Source organism: Ceratotherium simum, chromosome 19 (assembly GCF_057802395.1).
Source record: "Ceratotherium simum simum isolate JZ-2026a chromosome 19, ASM5780239v1, whole genome shotgun sequence".
In the NCBI taxonomy this organism is placed as follows: domain Eukaryota; kingdom Metazoa; phylum Chordata; class Mammalia; order Perissodactyla; family Rhinocerotidae; genus Ceratotherium; species Ceratotherium simum.
In genome coordinates this window covers 38272344-38294676 of record NC_141918.1, presented here as the reverse complement: position 1 = coordinate 38294676, position 22333 = coordinate 38272344, and the positions used below count along the sequence as shown (strand labels likewise).

Below are 22333 nucleotides of genomic sequence, written 5' to 3'. Positions count from 1 at the left end.
AAAGGAGTTTGGAGAGTCTGTGCTATTACTAAGAGATGAAAATGTGGAGAAAAACAATTGTAGACACTGAGACTGTTTTGCTTAGAAAAGAGAACAAGTATGGGAGTGGAGGCCGGGGTGAGGAGTTAACTTGAAAAAATCTCCTCATGGGAAAATGAGAAGTTTGCTGAATGTCCTTACACTAACTTGGCAAACATTTGAAGTGGCCTGCACTTGAAGGACTTTTGGCTCTTCCTGAAGGAGAGGGATTGGATTTATTCCCTTGGGCGCCAGACAGGAACCAAAGGGTGAGAGCCTGATGGAAACACGTTTCTACTCAATACAAAGAAATGCGTTTAAAATGAGCTGCAGAGAAGCTGTCTCAAGAGGTGGTGAGTCTCAGCGCCCGGAGTTTTCAAGCAGAGGCAGCAGCTCTCTGGGCCCTCCTAGGGAGGAGTCAGTCCCTAAGGTCGTGACTCTCTGGTCCGGGGTCGCCGGCCGGAAGCGGGGACCAGGAGTCGAGGATGCGCGTGTCAGAGGCTGCAGCTGCGCTGGGAGCTCCGCGGGGAGGGGCGGGGGTGGAGGGAGCTCCGCTCTGGCTCGGCACGCGGGGCGGGTGCAGGCACAGGGCGCAGCATGCTCGGGGCCGTCGGGAGCCTTCTGCGCCTCCGCCCGGGGCGCATCCTTAGCTGCGTCCCGGGGGCGCCTGGAGAAGCGGCGCGGTGGCCGTTCGCGCCTCTTGGGCCTCGGGGTCTTCCCCGCTACTCCAGCGACGGGGCCCCCAGCGGCTCTGGGCCCCAAGGACCCGGTGAGCCAGGACTGGGAATGGCCTGCGAGGGAGGGGGCTGCGGAGGAGCGGGCGAGGAGCCGGGGGTTGGAGGCGTGAGCGCGCAGTGATCCACTGTGCCATCGCTATGTCCGTTTCTCTGTCCGTCTCTGTCGCTTTCGCAGCAGGGAAAGTTCACAGGGTCCCCGCCGAGCACAAGCCTTCGCAATTCGACAAGAAAATCCTGCTGTGGACCGGACGTTTCAAAACGATGGAGGAGATCCCCCCTCGGGTGCCGTAAGTGTGGCCTGTGAGGCGGCGGGGGTATCGCGCGCCGGGGAGCGTCGGGTCGGGCCGGGCCTGGAGGGGAGCCGAGTCCATCCACCTCCTGACGCCGGCGCACCGTGGAGCGAAGGCGGCGCAGTGCCGCACAGTTCTTCACAGTAACACCGCCCACCTTAGGCACTTTACCTGAGCCCGCCTAGTGTGGGTAAATGTCAAGTTCTTTGACCGGACAGTGGGCAGCTAAGCTACAGGGAGCTGTTGAAGTTGGGTGAAAACCAGTTCAGCGGGCACTTCCACCAGCGCCCAGATACCAGTCCCCGGGGAGCGCCAAGGCGCGAGGCAGTGGAGCACTGAGCTGAAACAGAAGGCACGGTCCTCGCGGGGGCGCCAAAGAGGGAGAGGGGCTCTGGCCGGGAGGGTGGCGGCTCCCTCTTCACCCAAGGAAGGAGTCCGTCAATCATGGCTCGTGGGGCGCCTGGAGGGTCTCTGGGAAGAAGCTGCATCCACGCGGCCTCCTCTTCTGGGGCGGGAGACGCCTGGCGGACGCGGTTCGGCAGCGTCTGAGCGCCAGGTTTACTTGCGCTAGGACCCTCGGGGTTGGCGGAGTCACAGACCTCCTATCTGTTCTGAATCCAAGATAGAGGGTCGCTAAGTGATAAAACCAAAGCTACCAACTTCATCTCCAGGGTAAAAGTAACCTGTAAAAAAAAAAAAAAAAAGTAAATGCAACCTGTAAAAAAACCCATCTTTCTACGGTTTCCGTTTCTACCAAGCCCCAAATCTTTCCCAGCACTTTTACAGAGGGGTGGGTAAAAAGGAAAGGAAGGAAACTAACAATAAAATCAATCTACTTTTTAAACTGATCTTTAAAAGAAGGGATATTAGAACTATAATTATCAAATAACGATTGCAAATATTCTGTATATTATATTTATACAATGTAATCAATGCCTGTTAGAACGGAAAATGGAAACTGGGCCATCTTGTTTTGCACTTAGTGCCAGCACTTTTATGACTTACTAGTTTACCAGGTACCAAAAGCATCTCATATAAATGGAAAAAGGCATGTGGTGGGAAATGTTCACTCAATGACTTCTCAAACATTTTTATTCCATTCATAGATCAAATTATTTAATGAGGAATGGACATGGAATTTGAAATAACATGGAATTTGAAATCTGTTTTCAACATTAATCAACCACAGAGACATTTTTTAGTATTATAAAACAAATTTTGTTTTCCTTGAGATCTGTAGTCTCCAAGCTACAGACAGCCCAAGGCAGAAATGAGCCTCAGAAAAGCCTTTATCATCACAAGCTCTGGTTGTCAAATTTTAATTGATAAGTTTAATTGATGCGTGAGGATTTTATACTTTAAATGCAAAATGAAGAAGGAAAGAGAACATAAACAAAATGAAAAGTAAAACACCACCCTCAATTTGGGGGAATTTTGAGTTCTAGTGCTGTACCAGAGTAATCAAGAATGTAAAAAACCAGCATTATGATACATTAATGCTTGTGCAGAGACACTACTATGTCCAGTACTGCATTAACATAGCTGTATGTGTGAAGAGACCCATTTTAGAGAAATGGTTTAATTTCCACAGGATCACAGTCAAAAGAAGTATTAAAAGGGCGGGCCCCATGGCTTAGCGGTTAAGTGCGCGCACTCCGCTGCTGGTGGCCTGGGTTCCAATCAGGGGCCCGCACCAACGCACCGCTTCTCCGGCCATGCTGAGGTGGCGTCCCACATGCAGCAACTAGAAGGATGTGCAGCTATGACATACAACTATCTACTGGGGCTTTGGGGGAAAAAATAAATAAATAAATAAAATTATAAAAACAAAAAAGAAGTATTATAAACAGGAAAATATAACTATGAACAAGATGCCTATGAAAAGTATTGTAGTTCGGGGTTAGAAACATGAATGTGTTTGAATATTTATCATCTTATTATTTTCTATAATTTGTTAAAGCATTACTGTTTAGGAGAGAGATGCCTCCTAAGCTAAGTTTTAGACTTACAATGTGAACAGCTTTCACTTTTCATGCTCTTAATGGACATGTAATTAACAAGTGACCTATAATTTTTCTACCATACACTAATGATATTTAATAATAACGGTACTTTTTCTTGTTTTTTTCAGTGCTAAACTAATTTGATATAGCAGATCAAAGCCAGATGGATGGGTAAAAAAGATCAGATCTTTTGAGTTCCATCTGGAACAAAAGTCAACAACAAATATAATCTAATAATGTCTCCATATTCATGTTTGCAGCTAACATCTTAAAAGTTGGGTTAATCTGCCTAAAATCTAAGGAAAACAGGCAAAATATTTGGTTTTCTGTGCTTTTTCAACTAGTGGAAAAGTTAAAGAAAAAGTTTTTCATTTTTAAGAGAAATTGCAACTTGTCTTCCTGGAATTTTTTTTATGTAACTACATTCTATTTAAACTTGACATTAGATAAGAAAGATTGCTGCTGAATACATTCTCAAGAGTCACGTGCTTTAACTATGTGTATTTATAAACTGCCACTTCATATTATTGCAAATTGTTAAAGTTTATTTCAATATAAAAGGCTCACAGGCGTGATTACCTTTATAACACTACTTTGTAAGTAGTATTGCTAAAATCATGGACGACTTGCATATAACTTGATTAGTAAATAAGACTACCCAGTATTCGAATAAGCATATAATATTTCAGAATACTAATAACAAGAAAACGAAGATGACAAATTACCGTGATTTTGATCACTCCTTTTGAAAACCTATGCAAAAACCATGAAAGAAACACCCTTTCTCTAACCGTCATTCTCACAAAATGTATAATGTATAATAAGAGTATAATAACAGATATCCTCACAAAATGTATAATAGTCTCTTTAATCGGGATAGGACTTTAATCAGGGTGGGATGGGAGGGGGCAAGAAGAGATTGAAAGGCCAGTGAAAAAACAAAATGATTAAAATGAATTTTAAAAAATTAACTTGTTCAAAACTGAAAACAAAGCTTACTTAATAACACAGGGCCAAATGGACACAAGTCATAGACATGCATATGCTTTAATTCTTAACCTTTACCCCAATCAGTGAAAAAAAAAACAATGGGGAGTCAGGCCATAATCTCTAGTAGTTATAGTTTGAGCAATTAGAAGGTAAATATACTACACTGTGGCTTCATAGTGGTTAGAATTAGTTAAGACCTGAATAAATATCTGTTAATTTGGAATTGGTAAGATAATGGGCTAGCGTTCGAAATTCTTTCACATCAGCAGTTTGCATTCAGGGAAATTTTTGGAATATTTACATAACAAATCATTGTGTATTATCCCAGTGAGAAAATCATATTACTTTAATATAATTAATAAAATACACATCTTGGTTTAGGCCAGAAATGATAGACGCTGCAAGAAACAGAGCTCGGGTGAAAGCATGTTACATAATGATCGGATTCACAATTATCGCCTGCTTTGCAGTGATCGCGTCAGCCAAAAGGGTGAGTACCGCTTTAAAATAGAGACTTGTGAATTTTAAGAAATATTATGGGCTTTGTTCTCTGTTCAGGGATTATTGCCATTCTTATGATGTAAGAACAGTTTCGTCTTAGACACCTAGAGCCACCCATGCATAGCTATCATATTGAAAACAAATTTGCCCGTGAAAACTTGAGTCAACAAATTAACTATATGTCCAGGAGGGACAAAAGCTTGTTTCCACTTATAAGATAAACAAAAACAGGACAGTTTACAACCTGGTTAAAATCTGCACAAGAAGGAGAACTTTGTTGTGTGAAAGTTATCCAGACTAGATCATTCCCTAAATCACGAGCTCAACTAGCCATTGCATAGAATCAAGAAATATGCAAAAGCTGGAATGGATCACCAAAGTCAACTAGTTTGTCTATATCCTGTAGATGAGCCCTTTCCTTGCCATCTCCAATGTGTGGTTTCTGATTAATACCTCTAGAGAGAAATTAAGAGCTGATTACTCTCTAATTTTGGTTTCTGCTTCCCCAAATCCTTCCATCTGCTGATCACTTTTTACCACAAAGAGCAGCCCCACAAATATTGGGGAGATATCTAACACCTCCCTAGGAGTCTTCTCTTCTCCACTCTTAATTTCTCCATCCCTAACAACTTTTTGAGCTCTCCTCTAGATACACTCCAGTTTATCAGTGTTCCTCTTCATTGTGGCCCCTGCAGCTGAACCCATTAGGGTGTGGTTATAACTTCCTTATTTATGAACGTTGCATTTTAGTAGTGCAGCCACAGTTGAAACTAGATTTTGGCAGCCACATCATGCAGAACAGTTTGCTTGGATCCATACATCTTCACACTCTAGGCATGTTTAGCCAATTACCATTCTGCCTTGTCCTATGATTCCTTCTTTGCTTCTCATGTTTTCAAGAGTATTTGAGCCCAGTAATTTACATAGGAACTAGAGCCTCTGAGCTCACTAATGTTATGTACATGTCCATTCATTTCTGTTAGCTTGGCCAAAAACTTATGTTTTGAAATTGTTCTCATCAAATGGGAAGTTTCTTAAATATTTGCTGGGCTGAACACTTAAACATAGATATAAAGAAATTTGATCATCTCTTGGTTTTAACCTACCCTTGATAAAATGACTGCACACCAAGTTGATGATTCTCTAGCTCCTAAATGACAGATTGGAGCCTGACACTGTCTGGACCCTCCCTGTCCCATACCATCTTCTTTGTGTACGTTGTATGCTTCATCCACACTAGTTCTTTTCTATTTTTTAATACACCAAGCCCTTTCTCCTCTCTAGGCTTTCCTTCCTTCCACTGGTCTTGCTGTAGCTGGCTTATTCTTCTCCTCAGAAAGAGCTTCCCTGACCACCTCTTCTAAAATGGCCTTGCCCAGGTACTCAGTATTTTATCAACTTTCAAGCTGCTCCTGAGTAAGTCATCATACATCAGCAATCCTGTTGGCTCCACTTTAAAATATATCCACAATTGGACCACTCACTCATCACCGTCCCTCCTGATATCACCCTCGTGTAAGATAACCAACGTCTGTTGCCTAGTTTATTTGCAGTATCTTCTAAATGGTCTCACTGCTGTCCCTCTTGCCTCTCTCTAATTCACCTTTCATTTTGGATAATGAATGCATGTATCTTAAATTTTATTTATTTATTTATTTATTTACTTTATTTTCCCCAAGCCCCAGTAGATAGTTGTATGTCATAGCTGCACATCCTTCTAGTTGCTGTATGTGGGACGCAGCCTCAGCATGGCCGGCGAAGCGGTGCGCGCCCAGGATCCAAACCCGGGCCGCCAGCAGTGGAGCGCCCGCCCTTAACTGCTAAGCCACGGGGCCGGCCCCAGAATGCATGTATCTTAACTAAGATTGTGGCAGATGGAGATGGAGAAAAGGTTAGCAATTCGAGATATATTTGGGGAGGTAGAAAGGATAGAACTTGGTGGTAAATTCAGTGTCAGAGGAGGAGAGAAAATGGAAGAAAGAAACCAAAAAGCCTGGGTTTTTGACTTGAGTAACTAGACAGACGATGGTGCCATTTGTTGAGATATGTAAGGCTAAGGAAAGAACTGGTAGGCATGAAAGGTAAAATATATGGAGTCCTCCTTTTTGGTTATATTAAGTGTGAGGTGCATATTAGAAATCCGTCAACGTCTATTAAATTTTTATTTATTCTTCTAAGGACTTTGTATGCTCTTCAGTCTGAGGACTGGCTTTGCTCTCTTCTGAAAAAGTCTAAATTGTCATAATTTCAGATGTGGCCCCTTCTCCCATTCTATCTATTCTCTCCACCAATTATGAATATATGTTGGAACTTCTAATTCTATCCTCCATGACTCTTAACTTCCCTTTTCTATTTTTTGTATCTTTATCTCTGTGCTGCATTTAGATTATTTCTTCAGATCTATTTTCGAGCTAGAGGTCTTACCTCCTCATTATGATGCTGATTATCTTTTCTTTGCACAGGTGCTCTTTCCCCTAGATAAATGCCTAGTTTCTTTGCCAGTTCCTTGGGCTGCTGAGAGGAGTTTTAGTCATTTCATAAGAGTACCTTTCCCTGATGCCTCCAACTTTCTGTTGGTAGTTCCGCTCCATGCCCAAGATCCAAACTGGACTCCCCTGTTGGTGAAGAGATTAAACTCCCAGCCTACGGCTGTTAAAGCCAATGTTTTTCCCTAATTCCCTTGACTGAACCATTTCCTTCCATCCCGACTTCAGTCCTTCTCATTCCACATCAATTCACACCTTTTGAGCTCTTTCCATTTCTGTTACCTGAGGATTTCCCTTTCTCAATTTTGAGCTTAATTATTTGAAAACATTTTTGTTACTTTTTATCTAACAAATATGTCTATGTATGCCAAGAGAGGGTGGGCCCAGCTGTCCTGTTGGCTGGAAGTCTAGCAGCTTAAGTCATTTTTGTTCTATACCTAAAGACCATTTTTCTTGGATACTATCTGAGACAGATGTTTTAAGTTACTTTTATCCTTTCCTTTTCACAGAGTCTGCCCGATGAATGGCTACCTAAAACACACATTCTTTCCAGAGAGTCACAATGCTTTGCTTTGTTTTTTTTTGCAGGCTGTGGAACGACATGAATCCTTAACAAGTTGGAACCTGGCAAAGAAGGCTAAGTGGCGTGAAGAGGCTGCGTTGGCTGCACAGGCTAAGGCTAAATGATATTCTGAAGTGTTCATTGGAATATCATCACTATTATCAGCAACAATAAAAGATAGGTAAAATAGAATATCTAACAAAATATTTGCCATGGTTTTATTTTGGTGACAAGAAGTACAGAGTCTTTTATATTTTTGCTTTTTAGTAAACTTTTATTGATAGAGTGCACACATTTAGAAAAGTGCACAAAAGTGTATACAGCTTGATAAATTTGTACATAGTGAACACACCTGCGTAACCACTGCCCAGGTCAAGATGTAGACCATCAACAGCACCTCAGAAGCCTCCTTTCTGCCCTCTGTCAGTCATTACCCTTCAAAGGTAACCGTTGTTCTGAGTTTTATCACCATAGCTTAGTTTTGCCTGTTTTTGAACTTTATATAAATGGAATTACACAGTATGCGATTGTGAGTGTGGATTCTTACACTCAACGTTATGTTGTGAGATTCATCCACAAATTATGTGTAGCATGAGTTCATTCATTTTTATTTTGATACAGTATTCCATTGTACGACTATGCCACAATTTATCTGGATATTTGGTCCAGTTTTTGGCCATTACAGATAATGCTAAAATGAGCACTCTGTGCTTGTCATTAAAATAAGGTTGAACTAAATCACCAATGGCTCTTTAAAATCTAAACTAATTTTCAGCCAAAGTAGTACTGTATTTGGTAATTGGTCAGTCTCTCTGGTTATTCTTTTCATAGTTTGCAATTAGGTGAAATAGATTTGAAAAGTCTTACAAATCAAGAACTATTAATTTCAAAAGCTATTCTAAAATGATAAAAGTACTGAAACAGTGATTGCAAAAGCAATTTAAAAAAGACAAAAACATTAGAGAAAGAAAAATTTTGTGTATCAACAGTCTTCAAACTTGTTTAAGTAGGGCCCAAAGCAACTTTAAAATTATATATCTTCTCACACATTTTTAATTTGGCATCTATATTTTTTAAAATCATAAACATAAGTAGTGGAAAAGATACAATTTCCAGTTTATTGTATATTAAATGTTCTTTAAATATATTTTCCATCATAACCTTGAAGTTGCATAGTTAGTGCATTTGGTTTATGGAGGGTATTTGCTTTGTAATTTTAAGGACAAAGCCAGTCCTCATTGTCAAACTAATGAGCCAAATAAAACTTACACATACTTTCTGTTAGAAAAAGTCTTACTTTGATTTTGGAAAAAATCCATGAGCATTAGCTAACCACAAGTTTATCACATGGATTTGGAGCTAGAATTTATGCATCTGTGTTATCTCCACCCCTCAATAAATCTACACCAAATATTTGGTTAAAAGTGCTCACAACAGAACGTATTGAGGTGATGAAAGTGTTCTAAAACTGGATTGTAGTAATGCGCAACTTCGTAAATTTATGAAAACTCAAACTGTACACTTAAAATGGGTGAATTTCATGGTATGTAAATTACACCACAGTAAAGCTGCTAGTCTTTACACAACAGTAAAGCTGCTAAAAAAAAAAGGTGACCTGAACAACATACTGTGTTTCCAAGGTTGTGAGAAGGGAGGTATTCTCATATGTTGCTGTTCAAAATGAAAGATAATATGGTCCCTACAGAGGGAAATTTGACAATATCTAGCAAAATTGCATATGTATTTATTGAGCCATAAATTTACAGCGATATTCATTGCCACACTATTTACAATGGTAAAGACTGAGGACAATTTAAATGTCCATCAATAGGGGATTAACTGAATGGTGTGTCCACAAAATGGAGTACTATGCAGGTACAGTAAGGAATAAAGAACTCTATATTTTGCCAGGGAATGAGCTACAGAACATAGTTGAGTGAAAAAAGCACATTGGAGAAAGCATATGTAGTATGCTATTGTTTATCCAGTAAGGGAGGAGATATGTAAATGTATTTCTACATTAAAACATAATGGAAGAATAAACCAAAACAAATTTTTTAATGTTATTTATAGGAGAAGGGAGGAAGTATGTTGGAGGGGTCAGTGATAGAAGCTAAACTTTTCTGAATATATCTTGTTTTATATATTTGACTTTAGAACAGTATAAATGTTTTTTGGTTTTTCTTTGAGGAAGATCAGCCCTGAGCTAACATCCAATGCCAATCCTCCTGTTTTTGCCAAGGAAGATTGGCCCTGGGCTAACATCCATGCCCATCTTCCTCCACTTTATATGGGACGTGGCCACAGCATGGCTTGACAAGCGGTGTGTCGGTGCGCCCCTGGGATCCGAACCTGTGAACCCTCAAGCTGCCGAAGCAGAGCACACACACTTAACCGCTACGCCACTGGGCCGGCCCCAATATAAATGTTTTATATAATTATAACACATTCAGTTATACAAAAGGCAATCAACTTTTAAAAAGAAAATCAAACAAATAAACTTGTGTATCAAGTGGGCACATGGAGAGTAAATATTTCAAGTGATTTTAAAATATTTCTAGTGGAATATACTTAACCTTTAAAAAGAAGTCCCCTCCTTGGAACATCTGGCCATATCAGAAAATAAAGGAGCTAGTAAAGCTATGAGGCTATGACCAAGGATAAGAATAAGACAAGCAATCTATATTGGAAGATCTAAGGTTTAAAAAGGAATGAGTGAGAAAGAAAAAAAAAGTAAAAATGGTTAAATCAAAATAAACATTGGCTGTATAGTCTAAAAGTATCTAACTTCCGGGTCAGAAAAAAAATCTAGCATGTAAGTTGTAGAGGAGTAAGGATCTTGCATTGATTGAGAGGAAGGTAAAGATATCAATTAACTTTAGATTTTGTTAAGTTAAATATATATGTTAAAATTCATAGGGTAACATAAAAATAAAAACTTTCAACAAAGCAAAGAGATTTTAAAAATACAAAGGTGAATGAAATTAGTCAAAAGATAAGAAGGAAGAGAGAGAGAAGGAGAGAATAGAAAAAACAAGAGAAATATGACAAAATGAATCCAGATATATCAGTACTCAGAATAAGTGAACTCAGCTATGGTGAGTAAAGACAAAGACACTCAGAATGTATTAAAACAATAATATGCTGCATACAAAGGATACAACTAAAACAATAGAATATAGAGTTGAAGGAAAATGATGGAGAAAATATATAGCAGACAATTCTTAACCCAAATATTGCTACAACAGCTATATAACATCAAATGAAATAAACTTTAAGAGAATGGATTGCTGGAGATAAAGAAGGTCACAACATATTGGTAAAAGGTTCAGTTCATCAAAAGATACCCTTCTGTTGGTAACAAGTACCATGGTATCCAGCTGCAAGATTGGCCTGTCCAGCCTCAACAGCAACCGGGCAAATTTAGAGGCTGACAGCCCCTGGACGCCGGACTCAGTGGGCCGATTTTCTGCACTTGGATGCATTTTGTCGCCAATGTCACCTTTGGTCACCCTGTGGTAGGAAGCCTCCAGCTAGGCTTTGACATGCACATGATAGTGTCCAGCTTGGAACAGTGGGTAAAGCCAATGGCTATAGCAGGAACCAATCAATATACCTTTAATCTCAAAGTTACTGAGACACCAGGGGCTTTGGCTAAAGACGTTTGTGAGAACGAGATTAAGTTGAACTTGCCATCAAACCAGGAACTACAGGTGAGCATTTGGCACCTGGGCTAATCAGATAGAGATAGCCTTGGCTATGCAGTGGAACCTGGGTTTGGAAGGCAAAAATTCATGGAGGATATGATGCCACAGGTTCACTGGTTGAGGATCCAGTTCCCATCTTTGGACTTAGAGGTTGATTGTGAAGTGGGTCCTGACACAGTCCATAAATGTTCAGTCATGAGGTAACATGATTGTGTCTGGTAGTGTCATTTTGAGGAGTGAAGATATATCTGTGACCAATGTGTTAACAAATGTTTTCTCAGGGGCTGCCCAGAAACATTCTCTTGGTCAATGAAACATCAAAGAGCCCAATGTTTTTGCTCATGCTTCTGCTTTTAACTGGAAAGCAAGAATGTTAACTACCAAATCATATTGCAATCGAGGCAATGTTGCTTTTCTGAACAATTATTCATTCCAGTGACTAAAATCTATTTTACAGGATGTTCTGAGAGGTTGGAAATTGGTGTATATGTTATAACTACATTTTTAGTGTGGTGGATGTTCTGCTTTTACTTGGTGACTTGATTTTTATAAAGAGTAAATATATTGCTTTATTATTAAGGTTACAAACATTATGTCGTAATGACTAAGGAAGGCATATTAGTTACTATTAGAAAATTATTTTTCCTTCTTTCCTCAAAAGAATTTTGTTGTTTCTGAGATGTTTTCCAAAAGCAAAGGAAGTCCTTATGTTTTTTCTGTTTTGTGTCATTTGTGATTTGTCTACATGCTTGATAGTGGTTAGAATGAAACATGAAAAGTTAAGCTTGGACCTGGCTGGATGGGATACCATATTTTTATTGTGTCTAAAACATCTATTTTTTATGCATCTTACACTTGATGCATCAAAACTATTAAAAAATATATGAAGTACAGGGGTTTTCAGGTAGTGTGTGGTCTACTCTAAAATGTAAGTATAGGTTTTATCTGACAGCTTTATTGGAGGGGCAGGGTATTCAGTGATTTTTTTTCCCTTTTATTTAACCCACTTACCATTCTTAAGGACATTAAATAATGCTGTTGCCTTAGTTCTGAGTAGAAAGGAAAAGTAAAGTCTCTATTTGGAAGTAATATCTAGTTGAATCCTGACTATGCCCTTTCCAGCTATTTTACCTTAGCAAATCACTCAAATCACTCTGAGCTTCTATTAATTTATTTATAAGCAGAATGTAATTATAACAACCTCACAGGGTTGTGTGGAGGATTAAAAGAGGTAACATTATACATGTAAACCGTCCACTACTATTCCTAGAACTTAGATGATGTTCAATACAAAGTAGTTATTGTTATATAAATTTAAGTTTGGTAGGTTACAGAGTACTTTGATATAATTTCATTAAATCTATAAGTCACTCTTATGAGTGTTGGAACAGGTATTTTTGTCCCTATTCAAAAAATGAAGAAAATAAAAGTCAGCAACAGGCTGATACCCTGGAAAGGATATAGTGGACATAGGATTTTTGGTTTGTACTCTTTTTACAAATGGAGCCTTGGGAGGTGGGTTAGGCAAAGCAAGCTGCTTTTACTTAACATTGTCTTATTTCCAAACTAACTTTATTCTATAGCAGAAGCAGATAGCTGAGAATATTCTGGAACTATAGATCTTGGCCCCAAGGATATGTATTTTATTATTCCAAGAAAGACCAGGTAGGCTAGTAGATGACAGAGTTAATCTATAAACTAAAAGTTTTGTGTGTGTTCTAAAATATACTTAGACAACAAATATGTATTGACCCTTTTCATTTGTAATAAATATGGCAAGAAATAACAGGGCTGGTGTCCTTAAACTTCTCAAGATTACTATGACTTTTGAGAAATAAGATTTGAAAAATAAAAATGCTGACACTTAAGCATATAATAGAGCTTGCTTTTTTTTCCTTTAACATTATAAGGTAAAATTTTGTTTCTTAATATGTTTTTATTTAGGTCTAGGACAGGGTTGTATCATGAATAAGTGGCATTTTACCCAAATCAGACAATATAGGCATATAGAAACATCTTAACTTAAAAGTTTACACAGAAAATTATAATATCAGACATGGTAGAAAGATTTGAGTTTATTGCCTGGACAACTTGGGCTTTGTCCAGCTTTTGTTTTCTTTTTCTTTAAAAATAAATGTACAGTGAAAATATAAGAATGCTCGTTTGGCAGCATGTATACTAAAATTGGAATGATACAGAGAAGATTAGCATGCTCTTTGCACAAGGATGACTTGCAAATTCGTGAAGTGTTCTGTATTTTTTTGTCACAAGGAAAAAAACATTTTTTTCTTTTTTTGCATCTCTTTGAGATGATGGATGTTAGTTAAACTTGTGGCAATCATTTCATAATATATGTAAGTCCAGTCATTATGCTGTACACCTTAAACAGTGCTGTATGTCAATTATATCTCAATAAAACTGGAAAAAGTATTGAAAATTGAAAAAAAAAAGAAATCATGTCATAGGGAAAAATTCCAAGAAGTTGTAGAAAAGACTGAAAAAAACAAAAAAAAGGGACCAGTATAATTTCCAATCCCTAACAAAAACCTCACAGACTAGGCCAGCCAGCCAGGATTGTCAGTTACATGGTACAACTTGAATATCCTTTTTTACGTGAGAAAAACGTAGTTCATACAAATTGTCCTCAACTGTCACGTAGAAAAAGTGTTGTAATAGGCTCAAAAGGAATTCTCCTCAATGTATACTCCAGTATCCAACACTGAAGCATTATTCTGTGAGAAATTTTAACTCTAGGATGCAAGTAGGGATAGAGGTTTTTTTAAAATACAGTAAGCTACGGCGAGGACAACCAAATTAATTAGCTAGAAATAAAACTATTTTGTACTTTACACTAATGATATTTTTCTGTTTGTTGCTCATTTTAAATTGGTATTTTCTCTTTATGAGATATATCAAAATTCTTAGGACACAGTGAGAGCTGATAGAAAGCAGATAAAATCCTAGTTGAGTTTTCAAAGATGTGGTAGTTTTAAAACACATCAGCATTTGTCTGCACTCTTCTTGTCTTCTGTTAGGAGTAAACAGAAAATAGCCTGTGGTTAGTCCAACAGAAATCAGTGATTTCAAACAAAGGAGTATTGCTATCCCGTATAGGAATTTCCATAAATGACTTCCATTAATGATTTGGTTAAACACATTTAAAAGAAAAAAAAACAACTCCCTCTCCATAGTCAAGACTTTTAGATGTCTGTTATCAGTGGAAACCTGTGGTTCTTTATATTGCAGCTTACATTTTATGGGTAATTCATACATGCATTTTCAGAGTGAGTCATTGCCAGTATTTTTTTTAAAACTACATATATAAATGTGTTTATGTATGCATGTATGCAGGCATATTCAATATACACATAATATGTGTATTTTAATATATTTCTGAGGCAATTTTAATGAATTATCATATGTATAGAAAAAATAATAACTGTCATTTGACCTACAGGTGTGTGTGTGTGTGTTTGTATAACCTCTTAAAAGTTATTTACCCAGTAATGTGGTCTGACATCAAATTGCTGCAGTTAATTTCTTGGTGCTAGTGATTTGCATGATTAACACAAATGACTAGCACTTGTCTGTGGGTGAAAAGCTAGTTACTCCCGTGGTTCAAGAAGGAAAAAAAAAAAAAAGATTTATGGGGACCAACCCAGTGACGTAGTGATTAAGTTCACGCTCTCCGCTTTGGCAGTCCAGGGTTTGCAGGTTCAAATCCTGGGCGCAGACCGATGCACCACTCATCAAGCCATGCTGTGAATGTGTCTCACATAAAAATAGAGGAAGATGGGCACAGATGTTAGCTCAGAGCCAATCTTCCAAAAGATTTACCTTGCCTTTTTCATAGACAGCCTAAAGGATTAATACATGAAGTACATGTTCTTATTCTGGAATTGTGTGAGTAGGGGGAGTGGGGGATTGAGAACAGAGCTTTTTGGTTGTTAATCCTGTTTTCCCTTAAGTTACATCATTTTATTAACCAACCTGTTCCCTGTTATCTATTTTTTTTTAAACACTAGTAAATCCTAGACCAAAGGTTTTGTACACCTCCATTCCATCTACTAATGGCTGTTTTGGATGGTGGCTATTCTCTGGTGCACTGCTACAGAAGATTTCACCATGGAAAGCGTGACTTTTCAATCTGAACATACTTTTCATCTTACCGTAATAAGGCTGCAGTGTCTTCAACCTTCAGCAGAAAAGTCCATTGTTCCCATCACAAAGACTGAAAGGGAAAACATTTTCAGTTAAGTTGCAACTAGTTTGTTTTATTTAAATTCACCTATCACATAATCTGAAAATGCCAAATTTGTAATAACTATCATTCTGTTCTTTTAACACATAAATGTAAGAATTCTCATTGGAATCTGAAAAATGATATAATTCTAAATTTGTATGTACAAAATAATGTCGCATCTAAATACACAAAAATTGCCAAAACAACAAGAAATGGACAAACCCACCATCATCTTGGAAATTTTAACACACTTATCTTAGAAATTGACAAATTAAGTTGATTAGTAAAGATATAAAAGATGATTCAATTCATAATACACATTCTTTTCTAGCATGCATGGAACATTTCACTACAACTGAGCACATACTAGGCCATAAAGCATATTTCATCAACTTTCAAACTACATATTGTTATATCACAACTCAGAAATGATTGGTATAATGTTTTTAAAGTTTGAAGATTTAAAAACATTTCTAAATGACTCATAGGTCAAAGAGTAAATCATAATAGAAGTTTTAAAATGCTTAGAGCTGAATAAGAAAAAGCTATATATCAAAACTTGTGGAATGCAGCTGAAGTGATACTTCAAAGTAAATTGTTAGCCTCAAAAAATGCTTTTCTTAGAAAAGAAAGGTTTATAACAAATGTGTTAAACATCTCTAAGAAATCAGAAAAAGAAAAAGGAATAAATACAAAGAGAATAAAAGATTGGAAATTATAAAATTAAGAGCAGAAACTAATGAAGTAAATACAAACATAGAATATAGAAGATCAATATAACTGAATATGGCAAGACTTATTGAGATAAAAGTAAGAAGATACAAGAAAACAATATTAGAAATGATAAAAGGTATGAAAGCCAATGTACAGCAGAGATTTTAGAAAGAACATTATGAATTGGTATGCTCATCTTCCACTCTGGCCAAAATGGAAGAATAGGGACAAGATTTACTTTCCTGCCTGAAATAACTAAAAAATCAGACAAAAGTATGAAACGACAGTTTCCGGACACTGGACATCAGGCAATGAAGGACAATGATCCATGAAATACAGGAAATAAATTAGCTGGACCCTTTGATTCTTATACTTTACTGCCTAGAGAGTTTTAAGATTGCAGGGCATAGAGGGGAGACCCAGGTGAAGCCTAGAAGTCTCTCTGGGTTGAGGAGAAAGAGTTGGGCAGAGAAGATAAGACAATCAGATTTCACTAGGCAGATTACCAAGGTGACAGAGCTGCACAGAGAGCTCCAGAGATCTGCAGCTGAGTATTGATGATGACATGTGATCACTACCCAAGGCCATGAAAAGAACCACCTGAAACAAGGAGAAACAATTTGTGGAGCTCACACAACACCAAGAATAGTTTGACTTCCACTAGCCAAAGTGGAAACCCTTGTATTTGACAGAGTAGCAGAGCACTCAGAAGGCTATTGCCTCAGTAGTAAAATAAAGACTGCTCCGTGCCTGCCTTAAAAAGTTTAAAAGCAAGGCTGTAAAAGATCAATTGTCTCCAAGTAACTTAATTGTGTCCCATAACAAAGCTCAAGAATACATATATAGGAAATCCAATATCTAAGAACCAACAAAGTAAAATTCATAATGCCTGGTATCCAATAAAAAATTACCAAACATTCAAAGAATGAATGCAAATGGAAAATACAATCTATTATGAGGAGAAAAGTCAAAAAGAAATAGACCAAGAATGACACACATGATAGAATTAGCAGACAAGGACAATATAACAGCTATAATTATATTGACGTGTTCAACACAGTAGAGGAAAGTTTGAGCATGATAAGAAGAAACATGGAAGATATAAAACAGACCCAAACAGAACTTCTAGAGATAAAATACACAAAGTCTGATATGAAAAATACACTAATGGAATTAAGAGAAGATTAGATACAACAGAAGACAAGATTAGTGAACTTGAAGACAAAGCAATGAAAACTATCCAAAATGAAACACAGAGAAAAACAAGTGAAAGAGAAACAAACAAAACATCACTAAGCTGTATGGCTATTTTGAGCAGCCTAATATAAGTGGAAGTGAAACTGAAAAAATATTTGAAGAAATAATGGTTGAAATGTTTCCAAATTTGATGAAAACTATAAACTCACAGACCCAAGAAGCTCAGTTAACTGCAAGAACAAGAAACATGAGAAAAGGCACACCAATGCATATCATAATCAAATTGCTTAAAATCAGTGATCAAGAAAAAAATATAAAGGCAGCCAGAGAAAAAATTAACATCACATACAAAGGAACGAAGATAAGAATGACAGCAAAACTCCTGTCAGAAAGAAGGCAAGTCAGAAGACAGTGGAGCAACATCTTGAAAGAACAAAATGTATTTAGAATTCTATACCCAGTAAAAATATATTTCAGAAATGAAGGTGAAATAAAGACTTATTCAGGCATTCAAAAGCTGGCAAAATTCATCACTAGCAAACTTACAATACAAAAATATTAAAGTCCTTCTTGCAGAAGGAAAATGATACCAGATAGAAATCTAGATATACAGAGAATTGAAGAGCACTAGAGATGATTACTATGTAGGCAAATATAAAAAACTTTATAATTTTTTTAAACCTCTTTTAAAAATAATTGACTATTTAAAGAGAAAAATTTTAAAATGTATTTTGGAGTTTATAACATATGTAGAAGTAAAATGTAGGACAACAATAGCTTAAAGGCAGAGAGGGAGAAAATGGAAGTATTAAGCTTCTTATACCAGTGTTGTTGAATAGAAAAATCATGCCACATATATAATTTACAATTTTCTAATAGTCATGTTAAAAATTAAAAATAATCAGTGAAATTAAATTTAATAGAACATTTTATTAATCCAATATGTCCAAAATATTATTTCAGCAAGTAATCATAATATAAAAATTATTAATAAGATATTTTACATTATTTTCCTCTATACATCTTTGAAACCCAATGTACAGTTTACATCTCAACTCAAAGGCTAAATCTTGATTGAAAATACTTGGTCTATCTTTAGATTTCATAAAATTTATAATAAAAAAAGATTCCCATACTTGTTCCAAATATATTTAGGTTTTCTAATAACTGAGTAAAGTTATCAGTTTTTAATTTTAATTTAAATTAATTGAAATGAAATACTAAAACTTCAGTTTTTCAGTGGCATTAGCCACATTTCAAGTGCTCAGAAGGAAAGTGCGGTGTTATATGTAATATGCTTTTATATTACCTGAGAGTAGACTAAGTTAAAAATGCCTATTTTAAGCCCAAAACAACCAATAAAAAACAGAGTTATAGCTAATAAGCGAACAAAGTAGATAAAATGGAGTCATAAAAAATACTTAGTTAATCCAAAACTAGGCAGAAAATGATGAAAAAGAAGACAAAAAAATGAGACAAAAAGCAAAATGGCAGATCTAAACTCAAATCAATAATCACAGTAATTGTTAATGATTTAAACACTTCAATTAAAATAGAGATTGTCAGAATATAAAAGCAAGACCCATTTGTTGCCTACAAAAAAATCCACTTTATAAAGAAGCAAACTGATTAAAAGTAAAAGGATGGAAAAGACATACTGTGCTAACACATGTCAAAAGTAAGTAGCAGTGGCTATATGAATATCAGACAAAGTAGATTCCAGAGCAAAGAATATTACCAAAGAAAGTCATTTGAAAAAGAGGTCAATTCATTCATTTCCTCAAAATGTGGAAACAACCCGAATGCCCATGAATGAATGAATGAACTGATGAATGAATAAAATGTGTCATATCCCTACAATGAAATATTCATAATAAAAATGAAATACTGATATATGCTACAACATGGATGAACACTGAAAACATTATACTAATGAACGAAGCCAGTTACAAAATAAAAATGTTCTATAATTGATTGTGGTGATAGTTAGATTTCTGTGACTATAGAAACCACTGAAACCACTGAATTGTACACTTTTGAGTGAATTGTGTGGTATGCATGTGAATTATATCTCAGTAAAATTTTTTTTTAAAAAGAAAGCATGTCTCTCATATCTGAAAGGTCAGTATAAAAATGGAAAATTATATGCTAAGCTCATTTATTATAAATAATATGCACCAAGAATCCTACAAGAAAAATATTACATTAGCAAACCAAAGACAGCAACATACAAAAAGTATATACATCACGACTATGTTGGTATATCAGTCAGGATCAAGTCAGAAGACAAAAATGACAGTTATTTGAACAGGGAAAGTTTAATGTGAAAAGATTAGTAATAAGGGATTAGCTACTAAGAGATAAAAAGAAGTCTGATAAATAACAGGAATAGCAAATGTAGGGAATAGCCGCTACCTCTGAGACAAAATGAGCATCCAAGGAAGGAACAAATTTAGAAGACAGTCCCCTCCTCCAAGGCTGAGATTCAGACCCTGTTGGTGTGTAGCATTGACTGGATGACAGAAAAGTTCTTTGATGTGTCCCAGGCTGAGGCTGGCAAGCAGAAAACTGTCCCCCGGGGTGCCAACAATACTCACCAGGAAGCTGCTCTCAGGGGTGCTGGGAGGACTCCCTGAAAGTTACCTGCAAGGTGCTGCTTAACTTCACTGAGAAGTTGCCTACTGGGGTGCCTGTGAGGCTCTCTGGAAGCCAGTGAGACTTGCTGAGAAGCCACCAAATGGGTGCCTATACAACGTTAGAAAACCAGATGGGTCACTGGGGTAACTCGCCAGTGAGCTGCCCATGGAAGTGTCATTGAACTTGCTGGGAAGCTGATTGGAGGTGCCAATGAAACCTTACCATGAAGCTGCCTGCAGAGATGCCACTGAAACTACACTGGGGTGAGCCCCACTGAGTCTTCTGCACAATGACTGAGCATCACAGGAGCAAAAAGAGAGAAAAGCACACTAGGAATAGGTCGAGAAAACTCTTCCTCCTTCAAAGTCCCTCCAATGCCTTCTACTGACAAAGCTTAATATCATGCCACCTAGCAAAGGAGAACTGTTTACAGGGTCCAGTGCCAATATGACAAAGTAGGTTGATGAAGAGTGCATTTGGAGCTTAAAGCAATAAAATGATAAGTGGCACATTGGGTATATCTTAAAATGGGTTCAATGCTGAAAAGCCTATTTTTCAACACTTTAAAGGTGGAAAACTATATGCTTATTCATGATGCAGAAAAAACAATGGATGAATTTCAACTCCATTCAGGTTAAAAACAAAACAAAATAAAAATGTTATAGTAAACTGGAATAAAAGAGTACTTTTTTAATCTGATAAAAGTTACCTACAAAAATACAGTTGATTCTTATTATTCAGGGTAGTTATGTTCTATAAAGTTGCTGCAAATGCTGAACTAGCAAATACTGAACTATTATTGCTCCTAGGGGAAATGAAGGGTTAGGTTCCTGTGAGCCTCTGGTCACATTTTTGTCAACCAATCAATATATAACTTATTTTACATGTTTCTGTTTGAAGACACCTTATATATATTTTTGATTCATTAATGTTGAACTCACAGCCTACAGAACTATAACTCATGCCTAAATGAAGCCTAGCTAACATATGTATTTTCTGTTAAGAAACATCACAGCCTTCTTGCATTTTGGAGCACTAGACAGCACTTCAGCACTACACGTGGGGGCCACTTTAAACAGCAAAATCACCAACAAAAAGGAAAAAAAAAATTGTAGCCCTAAACAGATCACAAAAGATAGTTATCAGTATGAGAGCTAAAACAAGAAAGGAAGAGCATTGCCTGTTCAACCTCAGCTGGGAACACGTGCCCTGGGTGATTGCAATTTTTCACCACTCTGCACAATGTCCACAAATAACCATGACAATGCCCTGAGTAATGATTTTGGGAAGTAGGCAAATTTGATAAAACAGAATCTGCAAATAATCAAGATCAACTGTACCTACTATATTATATTCAATGGTGAAACATTAAAAGAATTTCTTTTTAAATCAGGAAGAAATTTAAAATGCCTGCCGTTATCACTTCTAATCAATATTGTACTGAGATCCTACCTAAGCAATAAAGAAAAAGAAATAAGGATTTGAAATAAATGCCACTATTCAGTTAATATTATTATCTACAAAGAAAACCCAAATCATCTACAAGTTGAAATTAATTTAGCAAGGCTGTTAGATAGGAATAATATACAAAAATCAATTACATTTCTATACCCCAGCAACAATTTGGAAAATTTTAGGTAATAAAATATATTGTTTACAATAATGAAAAACATAAGCATCCTACCTTGGAGTAAATGTAAAAGATGTGAATAATCTTTATGAAGAAAATTGTAAAATTTTGTTGAAATACAGTAAGGAAGATCTAAATAAATGGTGAGCTATAACTTGTTTATGGAAAGAGTATCATTAAGATGTTAATTCCTCCAAAATTGTCCTACAGATTAAATATAATTTCATCCAAAATCTCTGAGGCTTTTCATGGAATTTGACAAGTGGCTTCTACATTTATGTGGAAATGCAAAGAGGCAAGACAGTCTTGAAGAACAAGATAGAAGACTCACCTTGCCAGATATCATGATGTAGTCACAAAATGGAATAGTATACAGCTACGAAAATGACCCACAGATATATGCATCAATATGAATGAATCTCAAAAAATGTTAACATTGAGCTAAAAAAAAAATCACAGAACATATTAAATATTACATTTTATACATTTCAAAAACAGACAAGTGAAGCTATATATTTTAGGCATACATACACGTGAGATAAAATAATGAGGAAAAGCACAGGAATTATTAATAAAATCCAGAGTAATGATTACAAGGGACTGACTGATAATAATTTA

The 22333-nt window shown here is 36.7% G+C and overlaps 1 protein-coding gene, 1 long non-coding RNA gene, 1 other non-coding gene and 1 pseudogene across 3 annotated transcripts; 3 read left to right on the top strand and 1 right to left on the bottom strand.

Moving 5' to 3' along the window:
- The first annotated feature begins 615 nt into the window (after nucleotides 1-615).
- Nucleotides 616-8721, top strand: FAM162B (family with sequence similarity 162 member B). The gene is made up of 4 exons (XM_014781283.2): nucleotides 616-787; nucleotides 931-1042; nucleotides 4420-4528; nucleotides 7614-8721. The coding sequence occupies exons 1-4, from the start codon at nucleotides 616-618 to the stop codon at nucleotides 7710-7712; spliced, it is 492 nt and encodes a 163-aa protein (XP_014636769.1). The 3' UTR covers nucleotides 7713-8721.
- LOC147914534 (uncharacterized) lies at nucleotides 723-22192 on the bottom strand. Its single transcript, XR_015555264.1, has 3 exons — nucleotides 22047-22192; nucleotides 15464-15525; nucleotides 723-1728 (listed from the first exon to the last, which is right to left on the bottom strand). It is a non-coding gene; the product is annotated as an uncharacterized LOC147914534 (long non-coding RNA).
- On the top strand, nucleotides 10539-11825 carry LOC101401809 (ribulose-phosphate 3-epimerase-like; annotated as a pseudogene).
- Nucleotides 13450-13555, top strand: LOC147914535 (U6 spliceosomal RNA). Its single transcript, XR_015555299.1, has one exon. It is a non-coding gene; the product is annotated as a U6 spliceosomal RNA (small nuclear RNA).
- Nucleotides 22193-22333: the final 141 nt, after the last annotated feature.

Excerpts from the sequence above, each read along its gene's own strand:
- FAM162B (XM_014781283.2), top strand. The coding sequence starts at position 616 with ATGCTCGGGGCCGTCGGGAGCCTTCTGCGCCTCCGCCCGGGGCGCATC. Across the intron at positions 1,043-4,419 it reads GAGATCCCCCCTCGGGTGCC|GCCAGAAATGATAGACGCTG; the intron begins GTAAGTGTGGCC and ends ATCTTGGTTTAG. Across the intron at positions 4,529-7,613 it reads TGATCGCGTCAGCCAAAAGG|GCTGTGGAACGACATGAATC; the intron begins GTGAGTACCGCT and ends TTTTTTTTGCAG.